Source organism: Mercenaria mercenaria, chromosome 3 (genome assembly GCF_021730395.1).
Source record: "Mercenaria mercenaria strain notata chromosome 3, MADL_Memer_1, whole genome shotgun sequence".
NCBI lineage: Eukaryota > Metazoa > Mollusca > Bivalvia > Venerida > Veneridae > Mercenaria > Mercenaria mercenaria.
Genome location: NC_069363.1, coordinates 663,321 through 682,048, shown reverse-complemented (window position 1 = coordinate 682,048; position 18,728 = coordinate 663,321). Strand labels below are relative to the sequence as shown.

General features: G+C 33.5%; 1 protein-coding gene across 1 annotated transcript in view; it reads right to left on the bottom strand.

The window, feature by feature from the left end:
* LOC123525034 (arylsulfatase J-like) overlaps window positions 1-17,709 on the bottom strand; it is a 75,122-nt gene extending 57,413 nt beyond the window's left edge. The window contains exons 1-2 of the mRNA XM_045303712.2: window positions 17,538-17,709; window positions 16,695-17,169 (exon numbers count right to left, since the gene is read on the bottom strand). Coding sequence (XP_045159647.1) covers window positions 16,695-17,024 — 330 coding nt within the window. The 5' untranslated portion in view covers window positions 17,025-17,169; window positions 17,538-17,709. The remainder of the gene's footprint in view (window positions 1-16,694; window positions 17,170-17,537) is intronic.
* Between the last annotated feature and the right edge of the window lie 1,019 nt (window positions 17,710-18,728).

The window sequence follows — 18,728 nt, the reverse complement described above, 5'->3', positions numbered from 1 at the left end:
TCAATATACACTACTTTACAATATCAGTGTAATAACTGATTTAAGATTGATAAGGATTATGCTCTCAATTTGCATTTTCCAATCTTAACTTATGTTGAATAGTTTTTGAATAATTTTGGAATCATACATAAGCAGCTTTAAATATACGTCAGGTTCTTTAGCTCGGTTACCATAATGTTTTTTACAATTTAGTATAATGCTTTTATTCGGTACAAAATATATTAACTCATTTGAAACATCAGCAAGTAAAATGACTTTATTTTTTATTCGAATTTATTGCATTCACATGATAGAATTTGTGCAAATATATACTCTGTTTTATACAGAGTATACCTGTATGATTGACTCCTCTATTTGATGGTGTGATGACTTATAAGGATTGATACTCCTAAATCATACAATCCCCTGAGAGGGCGGAATTTCGTCTTCAAGCTTGTTTAGTCCAGCCCTTAAATAGGCTATTGGTGCTTTGACTTCGGACAAGTTGGAACATTTCACTTTGACCATAATTATATGTTTTACTCTTAATAATTTGGAATTGCGTCAATAATGCTAAAGCCTTCCACAGCGGGCAATTATTTTATATTCACTGGCTTGTCTAACTTGCTAAAAATAGAGCAAGTGCTAGGTTAGTATACTTAAACCGTGTTTAAACCCTACTGTTCATTCATATAATGTATATACCGTTTTTAAAGGAAGTCCCCTATTTCAACTTTTTGTCTATTTCGTATTTTAAGTTATGTGTATTGTCTTATTTGATCTCGATGTTTCTTACCTCTTCTCCTAATCGCTCATTGCGTTTACGCCCGCTATCCTTTTACGGTGAGTGAGCTTAGGTGACCCCCATAGTTTTTGCCGCCGGCAGTCCTTGGTCCACTGTCCCACAGTGTTTATTATTTCTGCTTGTGTGTGTGTGTGTGTGTGTGTGTGTGTGTGTGTGTCAGTATTTGGCGGTTGCCCACTGTGTTGTTTTTCATGATTATCAGTTTATTTTGCTGTGTGTGTGTGCGTTCGCGCGCGGGTATGTGTGTCTGTGTTTATCTGTTAGATATACCTCTGTCTGTTAGGCGTAGGTGGTTCGTGCGTTTTTTGTGTTTATCTTGTATGTATGTCTACGCTGCAGTCGATTGCGGTGTAGTGGTGACTGTATTTTTCTAGTGTAGCTTTCCCGCTAAATATCAATCTTTCCTCTTTTCACTTTCCCAAACACCCCACCAATTAATTTACTCCTTACCGATTTTTGTATCTTTATATCATAATTTGAGCTTTGATCTACAGACAGCTACTAGTAAATTTCAACTAAAAATAAAGACAATTTGCAATAGAAGACTCATATTTGTCTTAGGTCATCAAACATTTTACGCTTCATTTTGAAGATGCATGAAATTTCCAACAACTTCTTTTTTCCTGAAGATATTTTTTATTTTATTTTTCTCATTCTACCGCATTATTTTTTCTCTCTTTTGATATTCCAATTTTATTTGCATTTCTTTTCATTTAAATTGGACTTAGGGTTCAACAATGATTAATTTTGCAGATGCATAAAAATGACTTTTTCCATTAAGAACAAAACAGCAATATGCTTAATTTCTTGTTTGAGCATTGATGACTTTACAAGTAGTAGAAAATTAGATTTTCTAGCTAACTGGAGCATATCCTTGGATAGCTAAGCCAAATATTTACCAATATGTTACGACATACTGCTGGTAGAGCAGCATTTTATTTTATGCAAAATATGTTGTAGCTGAAAAGTTTGTTTTGGGTTTAACGCCGTTTTTCAACAGTATTTCAGTTATGTAACGGCGAGCAGTTAACCTAACCAGTGTTCCTGGATTCTGTACCAGTACAAACCTGTTCTCCGCAAGTAACTGCCAACTTCCCCACATGAATTATCAGAGATGGAGGACGAATGATTTCAGACACAATGTCTTTTATCAAATCGTCACGGAAAACATCCGCCCCGCCCGAGGATCGAACTCGCGACCCCGCGATCCGTAGACCAACGCTCTCCCTACTGAGCTAAGCGGGCGGGTGGTAGCTGAAAAGTATCAAAATTTGAATATATAGAATGTAGAAATAAATGTTCTATCCCTGGCGAGCTCCAAATTTCTGTTACGTCAAATGACAACACTTACTTGTTATTTACATTACTAAAGGTATCAAAAAAATAACAATTACAAAAAATCATTTTGAAATCAACTATTCAATTTCCTTGAAAATGTTATCTAGCCGTAATGTCCATCTGTTCCATTAATCTCACACAGAATCGTAATTGAATTTAGTATATCCAAAGAATATTAATCCTCTCTTTAAAATAATTTCTAAATCCACATTTTAATGTAAATCCATCAAATTTTAAATGTCCAAACTGGGGAACTTTTTTAACTAAAAACTACGGGAATGTTGTTCAGTGCGATATTACATAGGTTCTACCTTTCCTCAAACAAATTATTTTCCCACAAAAGAAGGTTCCAGCACTTTTATATATCACAAAGAATATAAAACGATTCTTGAAAAACTCAGAATCTTCCAGACTTTTAAAATATTGTGTACCAGTACTTGTAATTGTGATGAAACCCTCTGAAAAACGGTTGAATGCAAAAACCTAGTACAGGCTTTACAGTAACAATGAATCATCAATATAATAAAAAATAAAGTGAAACATAACGGGGAAAGGCACGTACAAAGCACATAGACTTTGTCTAGGGTGATTAAGAAATATTAGGAATATATACTGAGGAAAAAGGTCGATTTTGTCATTTACAACCTTTTAAGATCGGACAATATGTGATTTTTATGTTCTAAAACAAAAATAGGCTCGTATTAAGCACTTTGTAGAAGGTTTTATTCTTTATCTGATATATCACTATCATCTATAATCAAACATTTTAGATCTAGAACCAAACTCTCATCACGCAGATTAAGAATATGATGTCCCTTGGAATCATCTATAAAAGGTGTTGGTATACAAAACCTACTATATACTTATTTATGTAAAACAAAAGTCCCATAAGGTCTTGCGAAATGTATTTCGGAGGAAATAATAAATCAGTACTGGTATTCAAAAATGAAAAAAAACAAATTATGTATGAAATTCACGGCCCTTGAAAATTTTGGATGATACTTTTATTTGTACAGCTTTCTTTTCTTATCTCTAATTGTTTTGTTTGGTTAACTTTTCTAAAACGGTGTTATTACTAGTAAAGGCCTAGTAAATGTGATTTTAATATTCCTGTGTGGCCGTCTTTATATCTGTCTATATCCTAACACAATTATCAGATTCGTACCTTTCGCACTGTTATATCAGATTTGTTTAACTTTGCGTAAGTATCATTTGAGTTGACAGTACAAAGATATCAAACCATTTTTACCTAGGGTCAATAACAGGCTTCTACCTTCAGATGAAGTTGAATTTTCTATTATTTAGAATTCATCTTCTTTCGCATTCAAGTGTAGTTCCGTACCAGAGTAAAAAATGAAAATGATATCTACACTGTTTGAAAAATCAATTTTATTTCACTGGCAAATTTTAGTACTACAATTAAGGATGTACGAGCGCTTTTTTCAGGCTAATAATGTACAATCTAACCAAATAGAATCTTCTTTTTGCGACAAAAAAATTTACACCCTTATTTTTGACTGGTATTTGCCTAAAATTGACGCAAGATTTACAATGGGGTAGGGATAGGTAATGTCAGATATATATTAATGTAGATCAGGTTTTGAAATTTTCCTGACTGATACATATAATGATAAGCTATAAGTGAAATAAAAGTTGTCAATATAGAACATTATATTATCTAGAAAACATATATTAAAACAAAAATAACAAAAAGTATAAAAAGTCACAAATTTTTAACAGCTTTTTCTTAAAAAATATCTTAGATGCACGATGACCCCAACTTCTTTTCTTTCCATTTTGAAGCATTTTTATGGGTCATTAAAGCTGCAAAACAATTTTGAAAATTTTAACGTCAGAATTTTTTTGTACATCTAAATACGTTTTTTCCCATTGACAATAAAGTGGGTGGGGTAATTATGTCAATGTGTAAAAATGAAAGATAACATTTATGCTTATATAATACTGGCATAACTTTGTATTCATATTAACCTGTAACACCTTAAATCCCAATAACATTAAGTGGGATATCATAGGCTTTAAAAAGTACCACCATTTTTCTAATTTTACAGAATTTCAGAATTGCTTAAGCAGTGGGTGAAGAAAATGCTCTATAAAATTAAAACTAGTTCCGTGACCTATGTTTTTTCTTCTCTAGTTTATCTTGGAAACAAATGTTCTTCAAGCTCACAGAGTATGAAAAAATTCTTAACGTTAGAAAAAAAATCGGTCCTACATCCTTAAGAGCATAAAATAAAGCAACATATGCACGTGAAGTTCAAATTCAGCAGGAGTCAAAAGCAAAATTTAAGCATGTAGAAACGCTGAATTCAAAATATCTTATTATTAAAGGAGATATGAAAACCTTTCTCTGTCGAGCTACACGCATACATGCATTTTTGCTACAATTAAAACTCTTTATAATGAATATGATTTTACAGTTGCTTAGAGTCTTCGTAATCCCTTTTGTTTTTTCCACGTCAAAGATTTTGTCCCCTAAAAAAAAATCTGACACACTATATATTTTTGTATTCACTAATTCTACATCAGCTATTTTTTTTTAAATTCAACGAAATTTGAAGATGAACAGACTTGAAGTGTTTCTTTAAGTCAGGTCAAAAAAGGTCAATGTCATCTAAGAAAAAATGCATTTTGTCATTTACATTCCTTTTCTTGAGAATTTAACAAATTATGTCAATAAGAATGTGGTATCCTTTGTTTAGCTAACATGGTAAATTGCTCTACTTTGATTTTATATTGTTTTAATGCAAAATGGAATTGAGAATCTACAGAATATATTGTGAGGCGATGAGAGCGTCGTTATGGCAATTGCATCCTTTCACATTTCATTTAAACATGTTGAAAAATTACCGTCATCTTATTACAACAGCTGGGTTTCATTAGTTGTGTACGTGTGTATTTATTTGCAAAAATATGTGCTACTATTCTGACTTATTCAGAGGAGAATATGTATGTAACGTTTCGTTCGAAATTAAAGAAAATGGTTGAACACAACTGATAGCGGACAAAATACTGAAATGCTTCATTTCTAAAAAAGGTTATTACGGATTCTTGTTTTATTTACATCTTGCCATCGTCCATCACACAATAACCAAAGCGCAATAGTAGGTAGACAATGATATGATAATGGAGTAACAGGCCTTTAGGGTAGCATTAAAGACATTATCGCCATCAAATTATCCTATTTTGATATAATTATTGATTTTCTCTATTTTCACTACTTTTTAAGGGACAAACTTGAATACTCGAAAAGCCGTCCATTTCTCTCACAATGTCTCTGGTGCGAAATCAAGGTGTGGGCATACCTGTAATCAGGCCAATTTTCCGAAAAGTTTCTAAATCTACCCCAAAATATGCAAATGACACGTTTCTATTAAAATGGTGTTATTAAATTCTGATTAGAAACTACCAGATTATCCGGGCGGAAGCAACTATCACGAAGTGCAAATTTTTCATGATAGGCTAGAGGGTACTAAATGTCTCTGCTACTATTTTTAATAAAAATGTAATAATGTTTAACACCATTTTATCTGGACTTCCAGGCTTCATTTCGTGTGTGAATGACCTTGTCTTGAATGTCTGTCTATAGACAATTAATAAATAACAGAACATTATTGGGTTGACAATAGTGCACGGTCACGTGACTTAGATAGGTGATGAAAACGCAAATATTGGTAGACATCTAGTTGTACCTGCTTTCAATTTCATTTTACTCAACACGTCGAAAAATAAAACGTAGCCTAAAATCATCAAAATACATTCTTCTTCTTTGCAATAAATCATTAATAAAGCTTATGTCTTACATACAAATTACGTCTAGGCCCGAACGTGGCACTATATACATATATTGACCACATTTGAGTGGACAACAGAGGCATAACTGGCGAACAACTCCCTTCCGACCTCATCTGAATAGTTCCTCACGAAACTCCACTTTCTTTTTAGTAGTAAATAGTTTCGCTGTTACAAAACCAAGCTCGTTTTGATGCTTTGCCTTATTTCATATTCATTTCTTATTGGGTATCATTTGCTTGTTTAAATACCTGCATATGATCAGTAAATACAATTTGTCATGGTCCAATGGTTTTGTCATCACCCTAAAACATTATGTTAGAAAGTTGCAATATCTTTTTCAACTAAAAATTTTCAGTAAATTCTACTTATGTCTATATTGACAACTTACCTATGTTTTATCAATTCTACTTGCAATGCTTCTGCCTTGTTATTTGCATGTTATGTGTTTGTAAAAGAGGTCAATATTTACATATTTTACATGCAAAATTGATCAAATCAATGAAAATTGATTTGTTCAAGTAATTTTGCGATAAACTTCGAGCAAATACATTTATCGCATAAAAAAGTGACAATTATCTGATTTTTTTTTCTAGAATTGAACGAAAAATAAAATTGATATGACAAATACAATGAAAATATCCACGATAAAGTTTCATCAAATGTACCTATATTTGTTAAGTATTTCATGCAGCGTTGGCTCTACATCAAAATTGTAATATTATGATATAATGAACAAGAAACTCACGAAACAACATCCCTTCAATAAAGTGCACCTCACTTCGTCTTAAAACATACAGTGAGAGAAAAAAAATGTAATTAGGTCATAAGAATTAGATGCCACCTTTCATTATTGACGATATCAATATCTTCAGCTGGATAATTATGAATTTAAAGACTTCGTTATTCTGTTATAATATGGAGATACGAACGAATTTGGAGTAAAAGTTTCATTTATCTCGACACATCGATATATGTAACAGAAGGTGCAAGAAATGTTCGCATTTAAAGGAAAAGTAAACAAGCAAAGCAAACCATAGAAATTGAGACTTATATGTTTTTCTTGTCATATAAGATACTGAATACTTGTCGTATTTCTGCTAATTGCAGATTTACTTACTACAGAATCGCTATATTTTCTATACAATATTTTCAGAAATTCCTACTAATGATGGTAAAAGAACATTACATTTATAAATGATTTTAACACCACCATTTTATATTTAAACAAAACCAATAACATCGTTTTTGTATATGAATATATTGGAACGTATTGGAATTTTAATCTTAATTTGTAAAAAAGTTTCAAAGCAAAAACTTAATTTATATTAAGGGGAAATGCCACAGTTGTCAATGCGCATCTTTTCGCGCATGTCTCCTTTCCGTTATATCATTTTTTCTCCGTTTGGGTAATAAAGAAGTGTCGTAGTATTCGGATAGTTACAATTCTGGCGCTAAAGTAGATACAAACTACTGACAGAAAGCCATAATGTGGTCCGGGTGGCAATCAGGACGGAGAATAATTGAGTTGAGTATGACGTGTAATGTGTTGCAATATTTTATCTTCTATACTTATTGTCTATCTTTATATATTTATTCAATTTCTTAAAATATTTATTGTAAAACAGAAATATGTTTTCAAAGTTTTCATATCGTTTCTATGTTTTGAAATAATAATTGTTAAACTAAAATAAGTCTGCAATGCGACATAATATTCATTCAATATTTTCAATTTATTTATTCGATCCTACTAAATTGTTTTTGCAAAATAAAAATATGTATTGTATAGTACAAAATATTTATTCTAAAATTTAGTATTTTTATTCAATCATACAATTTTTTTGTTCGATGCAAGAGTAATAATTTTGTGTTAAATGTAAATATTTATGGTTTCTGCTTAAAATATTTGTTCGAAAGAATTCTGGGTAAATTGCTATATTGCGGCCAATCTGCGGAAAACTGTCGCGCATTTTATTTATATGCCCGTTTTGGAAAAAAAACGGAAGTATTAGCCTATGTGCTGGTGAGTGCGTCCGTCTATTCGTCCGTCTGTCTGTCCGTCCGTCATAATTCGTGTCCGAAGCATAACTTTATCACCATTGACTTAAAATTTGGCATATAGGTAGATGGCGATGAGACAATTTATAGAGCACTTAAATCGACTCTTTAGGTGAAAGGTCAAGGTCACAAACTGAGCTAAAAGGTCAAAACTGACCAACATATTTCGTGTCCGGAGCATAGCTAAATAACCATGCAAGGTATTGACTTCAAATTTGGCATGTTCTTAGGTGGCGATGAGACAATATACAAAGCACTTAAACCGGCTCTGAGGATCAAAGGTCAAGTTAACAAATTGAGCTTAAAGATGAAATTTGTAAGTTTAATTTTATGTCTGAAAAAAGAAAAACCCAAACAAAACCCAGCTTATTAACCATTCAAGGCATCGACTTCAAACTTTGGGTGTAGGTATGTGGTGATGAGACGATGTGCAGAGTGCTGTAACCAGTGTGCATAAGGTCACAGCAAGATCAACCCCCCCCCCCCCCCCCCATCATAGTTCATGTCCAGAGCAGATACATCCCCCGGACCACAGAAAACATCTTTATTTTCATTTACACCCCCATCCACATCTACATTGTACCAACACCACATGTCCAAGCAAACCCACGCCCCACCGATTATCTTTTCTCCTAAATCCTAAATCCTAAAGTGATTGCATACAGAAGTATTTCTCATATGCTGTAACTCAGTGTCATGGAGATTCGAAGTTATTTGAAAAATCATTGCTTGAAATTGTTCCACATGCATTTAGTGACCATAGCATATGTGACAACTGGTATGGCTATGTAAAGAACCCATAATCCTATTCTTAAAGGTCACTGCCTGAGAAATGATCTCAAAAAATTTGTTCAAAAAATATATCAATGATGTTGAAAAAACTGCACAAGGTGCATCCACAAAGGACAAAGAACCTTGTTTCCTCAAAAGCTCCGAAGAGGATTCACTGCAGGGGATCAAAATGTTTAAATAACCGCGTTAACTGTGCTGTTGCTCAGAAAACATATTGGCTACATCTATGTAAATGAAGCAAACGAATCTATTGGCATTTCACCAGGAAAAATATATAATAAATTAACATCATCGCAAGAAAAGACAAGGGAAAGAAGATTAGAATATACAAATATAAAAGAGTTTAAAAAAAGACGAACTGCAAATAAACTGACTAAAAACTCACAGCTGGCGCAGAAAGAGCAGCGCGAAGGTGTTACATACAAGACTTGTGTAGATCTAGAAAATACAGATGTCTCTCCAACAGAAATCCCTGCTGCACAGGTGCCTCCAGTTGCGGAAAATCTGGTGGATAATTCACAATTGAAAAAAAATGTTTTCTGATATTAAAAAAAAAAACATCACTGAGCTAAGATTGTGATACAACTCAGATAGCTGCTGTATGTGAAAATCAATCCTTCAGTCAGTATATATTACCAGAATAAGACCTTTGGACTGAGCATCGGACGTAACTGGACAGCGTAATGTATGACCACGGTCAGTCAGTTCAAAGTGTGAGTATGAGGGGGGGGGGGGTCTAGCTTTATCTCTGGATTGGCTTCAGAATGTTGGCCATTGTTTACTCATTGGTCATAATGTTTCCACGTTTGTTAAGATCCTTTGAAAAATCCAATTTGCTGAGGGCCTTCCAGGAAACTGCTGTGGGAGCTGCAGATACTTTACTGTTATACAAAAGTGTCTACCAAAGATTAATGCTTTACAACCAAGAATATTTAGTCAAACATTTTCTGAACATGAACTATGATGCAGTTGCTGCATCTGCAGATGTTGTAAGTTTACAGTGATTAGTTAGTGACACTGATATTATGTGACAAAACTTTACTTTTTCATAGCATGAGTACAGAATCTGCAATAAACTATCATCAGTACAACAAAATTTGTGAACAAAATATGGCTAGATAAGAAAGATTAGTTTCCAGGAAAGTTATATCCAAAGAAATGGCATAAAAGTTACCATTTGAAGCTTACTATCCAGCGCAATTGATTTCAGGGTTTGAACAATTTATTTACAGAAAAGATGCCTAATGGTAAAGCCTGAGTTACAAAAAAGAAACAAAAAATATTGAAGCAGTGTTTAATTTTCTTGAAAAATGCCGAAATAAACTTGTTTGCTTGAGGATCTTCTTCTTTTCGTTCGCGACTGAACTGTCAGACCAGTAGCCTCGGTTACACTTGTGGTTTACCGCAGATCCTCATTGGCTCCATACAGTTTCTGGTGGATTGAGATATATATCGGCCAAGTCGCAGCTTGCTCCTGGTCATGCCTTTTACCTATCTGAAGTATATGCTCCGCAGTCTGATCTTCCTCATCACATGGACAAGTTAGCGATGATGCCAGTCTGTATTTCTTGTACATGTGAGCATTGATCGTGTTGTGCCCTGAGCGGAGCCTGACCGTCATCTGTTGTTCAGACCGATCAAGGAGATAAAAAGCATCTTCCTACATCCTTGGTCTCGTAAGTGCCATGATGATGGTGACTTTCTCCTTGTAACTCACCGGCTCTGTTGCTTGTTCTGACTGAGCTCCCAGCTTAACTAGTTTGTCTGCCTTTTCATTGCCTGCAAGTCCACAATGGGATGGAATCCACTGAAGTGCTACTTTGCAGGTTATACTCAGGCTCTGCATTCTCCTGGCTAGCTGCGGAGCTTTATTGATGATCAGAGCTTCCATGACAGACAGAAAGACGACTGAGGAGCTTTCTTCTGTCGAGTATGAAGATGTTCACATTATGATATTTCTTAAGTAATGGTTTGTTTTAGCATAAAAACAACAAAGACATTTTTTCTACTGTTATTTTATCAGGGGGTCGAAGGTAAAGTGTTGTTGTGGGAGCCTTTATGTGAGGAGCTATTGTTGTGGGAATCAAAATGGCGGAAAATGACGTTTCTTTAGTCGAGATTTTTCTGAAAACTTCGTAAGTGTAACTTTGATTGCATTTTTCTATTAATTTCAATATGGCCAGTCCAGATAGCTATGTTTTGGCTTTACTCGGCACCAATCTTTGGCTAAATAGAATTAAGAACAAAAAAGTTATTGAAGGCACCAGTGGGCTAATTGGAGCAATATTTCGATATATCTTCACTTTTTTCTCCATTTTAACGTATCTAAACCCTAATCAGGCCTTTATGTTGTTAACTATGATATATCACTTGTTAATTAAGAAATTCATCCAATTTTCATGCTCATAAATATATTTATCGCCGATTATTTTCACTTTATGCATGTTATGTTGTTGTGGGGATGACTTTATTACAACTTTTTATTGTGGGTAACATTAATGGGAAGATCCTGCATGGTTCAGGTCTGGCGATAAAGAGTCTGGGTATCATTGAAAAGTGTAAGCTGATTCAAAATTAAGCAGTGTTATGCCCATAATATGTATATAATGTATTATTTTACAGACTGAACAATTCTACCGTGAGAGTGCTGTGACCATGGAAAAGGACAGGAATGTAAATGTAATTCTTTGAGATTGAAACATCTTGCTTTTATCTTTTAATATGCACAGTATCAACAATAAAAACAAAGAGATGAGATGATAAATGTATATCATATATTTTAAAGGGGATAGATATATATTTTCTGCAAGATGGGCAAATTTTTAATTCAAGACAAAACAGGAAATAAAATGTTAAAAACAATCACTCTAGAAGATGGTAATTACAATGTATATTGTTGTATTAAAATTTTTCGCATGTGCCTAAGTATGTGAATGAAATAAATCTTTGGAAGACGGAAAAGATTACTACATAATCGAGTGTCTTTATGTAACTTTACTAAGAAAACGTTTTCCAATAAGTTTTTCTTTACAGATTTTAAGTGTTCCGGCTTGTTTTAAATTTTACCCATCCAGCATAAAGATTTTAAGAACCAGGCCACACCAAATTGGTTATTTGATCATCGGATTTACTGCATTTATTTTTCAGCATAACATGTATTTTCTGCTGGTAAAATTATGTGTAAAATTGTTTTAAAATCGGGCTAGGAGTTTCACACAAGAAGATTTTTTAATTTTCCAAAGTTTCAAGTTTTAAGTTTATTCATAAGAACATGATCCCTGACCGTGGTGTGTGCATACATTTTACACAAATATAATATACAAGACTGAGCAACACATATTACTTTGAATGGCTATAAATACAAAAATGCTTGGAAGTTCAACTCCAGCGATCTGCACCATCCACAAGTCCCAATATAGAGAGAAATAATATTTTTTTAAATGGAATGACCAGATGATAATTGCACCAAAGTCCTGTGGACCATCGCAGTCCCAAAACCTTATAATATTGAGACATCTATTCTGCACTATATTCAGAGAAATCAAAAAATCATGTGACATAGTATTTACACACACTACATACATAAAGGAAAAAGTGGCCACCCTCCTTGTGGCCATGTTTTTGACGAATCGGTATAATCTGAACAATCTTTGTAAAGGGTCACATAAGGACCATTTGTGTTTAATTATTTTAAAACCGGGAAGGCAGTTTCACCAAAGATTTTTAAAGATTCCACTTTATATATATAGGCAAAAGTGACCACGCCCCTTGGCGGTCATGTCGTTAGACAAATCAGTACAATTTGAACAATCTTGGTAGAGGGGGACATAAAGACCATTTGTATAAAAAAAATTCAATATCAGACCGTCGGTTTAGGAGAAGATGTCGCTTAAAGATTTTTTCTACTTTTAGCTTTTGCAACCAAGCTGAACCTTTTGAACAACTTTGGTAGAAGACATTCATTTAAAGTTTTATCAAAAATCCATTCAAAATTGTTGGAGGAGATATCGTTTAAACATATCTCCTTTGAGATATATATATTCATCATCTCTCTGATTGTACTGTTCACACTGTGCATATTAAAAGAAAAGAAAACACATACGCTAAATTGTGAATCAGCATACACTTTCCGGTGATACCCAGACCCTTTATCGCCAAACCTGAACCCAGGACATTCCAATCAATGTTTACCCACAACGAAAAATTGTCATAAAGTCATCCCCACAACAACAAAACATGCATAAAGTGAAAATAATCGGAGATAAATGTATTTATGAGCATGAAAACATGATTAATTTCTTAATTAACAGGTGATTAATCGTAGTTAACAACATAAAAGCCTGATTAGGGTTTAGTTACCTTAAAATGGAAAACTGGTGAAGGTCTTTCAAAATAGTACTCCAATCAGCCAACTGGTGTCTTCAATAACTTTGTTGTTAATAAATCTATTTAGCCAACGATTGGTGCCGATTAAAGCCGAAACATAGTACTCTGCACTGGCCATATTGAAATTGATAGAAAAATGCAATCAAAGTTACACTTACGACGTTTTCAGAAAATTCTCAACTAAAAAACGTCATTTTCCGCCATTTGGACTCCCATAACAACAGCTCCTCACATAAAGGTTCCCACAACAACACTTTACGTTAGACCAAGTGTCTATATCATGAGACATGTTTGGAAACTAATTTGAATAAATTTATGATTATTACAACTAACCGTTGAAATGTGTTTCTAAAAAAATACATAAAGTAAAGGGAGGTAATTGAGTTTTAATAATAATTCAAAAAGATGCCAGGAAATGCTCCTATTTCTTTTCATATTTAAGTAGACATGGTTTTGCTATAGCTATAAACAAAATTAGAAAAAAAAAACATCTGCTAACTAGATCTTATTTTATTAAGTAAAACAATCCACCAGTCCCTGCTCGGCACCAGCAAAATGCATTTTTAAAGTTCATTACTTTTTTCCTGAAATTTAAATTAATTTAAAAATGAGCCTTCTTGGTGTAGAAGAATAACTTAGTGACAATTTAATCCATAAAAAAACAAAGACAAATGTCAAACAGGGAATGCCACATACAAAAAAACGCAGCCTCTCTAAAAAGAAAACCACAGCACGCAGATGTGCACACTACAAACACACACAAACATACACATACATACGCACACACACAAAGCCAACACATGAGGACAAAACGAACAAACACAGGAACATAGTGGGGCATCGCCTTGGAACGGTCAGTGGCAAAAACACCACTCGGGAGCTTAAACCGGTTTATGGTGCGCACCCAACCTCACTCTTACCCCCACCATGTTTCAAAGACACGGGACAGTGTAAATAAAAGTGATCCCCTCCAGGTGAATCTCTAACACACGTAATGGAAACAAAAAGGCATGGCATGTAAAACACAAAAATGCTCGTGTATAAATATATAAAAAGCAAACCTTTAGAACCAAAAACGTATGTACTCAATGCCTTTTCAGAAGACAGAGCAACAAAAGAAACACCCTTAAGGGCCCGACGAAACAGGCCAGAAGACAGATATCAAAACAGTTTAGTCCTGGTAGGATTTAAAAACTGCTTATCATAGAGTCCTCCCCCTCTTCCGTCAGACACAATCAAAGAGGGAAGCGTAGTGTCCAACTGTAAACAGGTTGAACACTAAACATGCGGTATGTCTCATAACAGTTGTGTCGTAACCTCTTTTAATGAAACGTTTTATAATTTTACCAAATACATTTGGAAAATTACCATGACCCAAGATCTTACGAAGTTTGTAAACCACATCCCCATAAAAAACGGGTTTAGAAATACCTTCTCGCAGAAGTGTCTTTAAATAAATATTGAATTTTAAAACTAAATCAGAATTACGATAGTAAAATTTAGCAAACTATTTACGCAATTTGTAATAACGGTAGCCTTGCTGAAGAAGTTTACTTGTAATATATTGATTACGTTCATTGAAATGATTGACATGACTACACGCTGTGGCAAACCGAATTAATTGAGAAATATATACCCCATAAGATGCAGCCTGAGGTACATCCCCATCCAAATGGGGAAAATTTACAATACTAAAATTAAAATCGTCCCTCTTGTCATAAATTTTGGTATGTGTAATATTGTCATAAATAGAGAAATGTAAATCTAAAAATGAAGCATCAGTATCCGAATTGTTAGTTTTAATTAACTGAAGCTCCCTAGGATAAATAGTACCCACCATTTGACCAAGAACGGATTATCCATATTAAGAATATCATCCAGATAGCGTGATGCATTATTAAATGCAGTTATAATATCTGCCTACGTATCTGGAGAAAGGCTCAACATAAATTCCCTTTCATAAAAATATAAAAACAAATCAAATCTGCAACAAGGGGTGCACAATTTGTTCCCATGGGAAAACCAACCACTTGTCCAAAAACTGCATTCCCAAACCTGATGTAAATGTTGTTCAATAAAAAGGAAAGGGCTTTACAACCTTCGTCATAGATCCACATTGTACAATGTTTCATACTATTGCTAGTGAAACAAGCTTTATCAAAATTGCAAGCGAGAAATGTAGCATTCTCTCTAGCAAAAGTCTTTTGAATTAGGGCAGTTACTTTGTCATTTATAAAGTTATGTGGTAAAGTGGTATACAAAGTAGAAAAATCGTATGTACTGACTGTAGATACCTTGTAATTATTAATTTTAAACTTATCTTGGATTTCCCTGCATTTTTTGTCAGTTGCATCGTTTTTTGCAAGACATAGAAGTGAAACCCTGATTTTTGTAATTTGTTAATGTGGTTGTCTCCCTTGTCACCCTGTAAGTCCGAAACTTGCCTGGATTGGTATACTTTTCTTCATAAATTTTTAGTTATCTTACATTAAAGAATCATCTACTCGTAGGATATAACTATAGCATTTTCCTTTAAATATACAGTGTACCAAATGCAAATATGAAATGGCAAGGACATGAGGTAAAAAGTATTGATAAGGGATTAAAATTATTTGTTTTCACAAGTTTTCACAAGTTTTCACTATTAATTGGCTTGTGGTATTTTATGTTTTCAAAGGACAATCATACAGATTTTATTAACTATCAAGACAGCAATTTTTAAATATCGTGTGACGGCCGTAAAAAGTTTTCCCGTACATAGATTCAGTAATGTCATATTTCTGGTCCTTAAGAATCATGGAGTCTATTCAAAATAGATTTAGTAAAAATCCGCTTATACCGGTGCTAGGAGTGAGGGGTTATGCATTTCCTATAACCTCTTATGAACATACAGAATTAAACATATTCTGCGTTGTATTTTATGCTCCCAAATAATCTTCTTACAGTTAATATATAATGCATTTTAATACATTTAAGTACCGTGTAGTGGCCGTAAAATATCTTCCCGTACTAGATTCAGTGTTATATTTGCTGGTTCTTTGGGGTCATGGAGTCCGTCAATATATGTTCGATAGAATTCCGCTTAATCTGGAGCTAGGGGGCATGAAGGATGTTACACTTATCATTACCACTTACGAACAGGCCAAATCAAACAAAGTTATCAACCTGTTTGGTTGCATTCTATGCTTCCAAAGGATCTTCTTGCATATTTGATCACACAGCCATATCACTTAACAGTTACAATAGGCTTCGTGAAGAGAGAGAGAAAGAGAGAGAGAGAGAGAGAGAGAGAGAGAGAGAGAGAGAGAGATTTGAGTATATGTAAGCAAATGTTGAACTAGTACGAATGTGTAGTACCATTCGGGCTCGTATATAAAGCAGCATCGAAACTAATCTGATTTGGTTAGCGGACTTGCTGCGGCATGTGCGTGTTCGTTTGTACAGCTAGGTGCATTGCCGTAGTTGGTATGGTAGTGATATAGTTTATTTATTTATTTATTTATCAAAGGAAAAGTAAATATACAACCTGGTATCTGCCAGTGAGTAATTGGCCTCTGGTTGGCGTACAGATGGGCTGAACATAATAATTTTCTAGCCTGACCCCCGTCGTTGCCAGAGTGTCCAGATTTGGTGTCTTGATTTCGGAACCATGATATCCAACATCGTTAAATCCAAGATCATCAGCAATAATAAACAATATATGAGGTGCCGACCTGTTACCTTTAAGGTCCCTCACAAGCTTCAATACGTCACCGTGTACAGCCTCTGAGGTTTTTGCCCTTATTGTAATCATTTCTATCAAACATTTGCACGTTAAAAACGTCATAACCAGTAGTAATACTCTTTTGTTTCTCATAATTCACAAGTCTTCTAGGGATCCAATAACAATCACCAATACCTTTCCAAATTTCAGTTTTTTATTACACTAAGATTAAATAAACATTACATTGCATCTGAACTATTGTATGTCAGCCATCAGGAATTTCCTATGCGTTCAAGGTCTAAAATTTTAAACGTAAAGTTTCAGTAACTTGTTTCGATAAAAAAAATTATAATATGAATCTCGATCGTGTTAGATATGGAACATACTATAAGAGTTCATATAATCTTACTTACGCTTGTTTAATGAACATTTTCAAAATGAATAACAAATGTTTTATCGTAGTATATATGAAAAATTTCATAAAATCAGACATTGTGCTATACAACACATTTGCATACATTATGTTGATTTTATGAAGGATACATTAAAAGGGAAAAATCACATTAATTATTCTTAACTGTCTGACTAACTGGTACTCATAGGAATATAAACTAAAGAACGAAGTCTTAATATTAAAAGTAGAAATTTCGGTAAAAGAATAATTACCTCTATTTCTTGATATGTTTTTGTTTTTCGAATATATAGTTTCCAAGAACCTTCGGGTTAAAATATATTAATTAATTAATTATTAAGAGTAACGATAATTTTAAGAAACAAACAACGTTGTTTAATTCGGCACACGATACAAGATACGCAAGTGTGTCTCTTTTTAAAGTTACAAATGAATACGTCGTCTTTACATATATAAGTAATCAATAACTGTATATAAGGTGCCACCAAATGTTAATTTTCCATTTTCATTGTTTAAATCTTAAGTTAAATTTCATTTGCACAAACTCCTATGCTGGGCGGATCGGATTTTCTTATTACTACATGTATTTCTTTTTAAAAAAAATTATGCCATCATAATATCATGTCTAGAATGCAGAATACCTAACAATTTGTAAAAATTGGATAAGACGATATCCCATACTGTTAATCATAGGAGCAAAGTGCGATTCCGGCGGAACGTACACGGTATTTGTGATCTACCTATTAATCAAAATGAGAATCATATAATGAGTACATTATTGACTCAAACAGTTTCGGGCCATATCTCTATATAGAAAATATTGGGGTAAACATTTGAAATTGTAGAAGAAAACTTTTCAGCCACGTTTAGCTGTTTAAAGTCTTCGTGCAATTAAAATAAATTTATTCTAATGAAGTAAACGCAACATTTAAAATAACTGTTTTAGTAATTAAACTCAGAGTGTTCATGCGAGGGCACTCTGCCATATATTTGTGAAAATCAATATATTAACATAAAGACCTGTGATAAGTCATGTTAAACGAATCAATTATATATTTTCTCTTCGTATATTATAATATTACGGAACCATTTTCATGCTCGTGTAAGGATAAATTTATAACATATGTTACGTTAGAGGGTAACAATTTCTTGTTATAGTAATTAAAGTAACAGAAAGACAAACCAGCAACTACTAACAATAACAAAATTTTATTCATGAAATTAAGTAAAGTAAAATACAAATACCATTAGAATTAAATGTCAAAGAGCTTTAAAATCCAATGTTTTATGTCAAAATAGTCCATATACTGTCCAGGTCAAGTTTAAATTCAATCATTATAAAATCCACAATGTTTCACACAGTTCAAAAGTAACTTTAGTATATCCAAAAGTTATAATTCCTCTCTTCAAAGATAACTTTTTGCATCCACAAATTTTAGTAAACC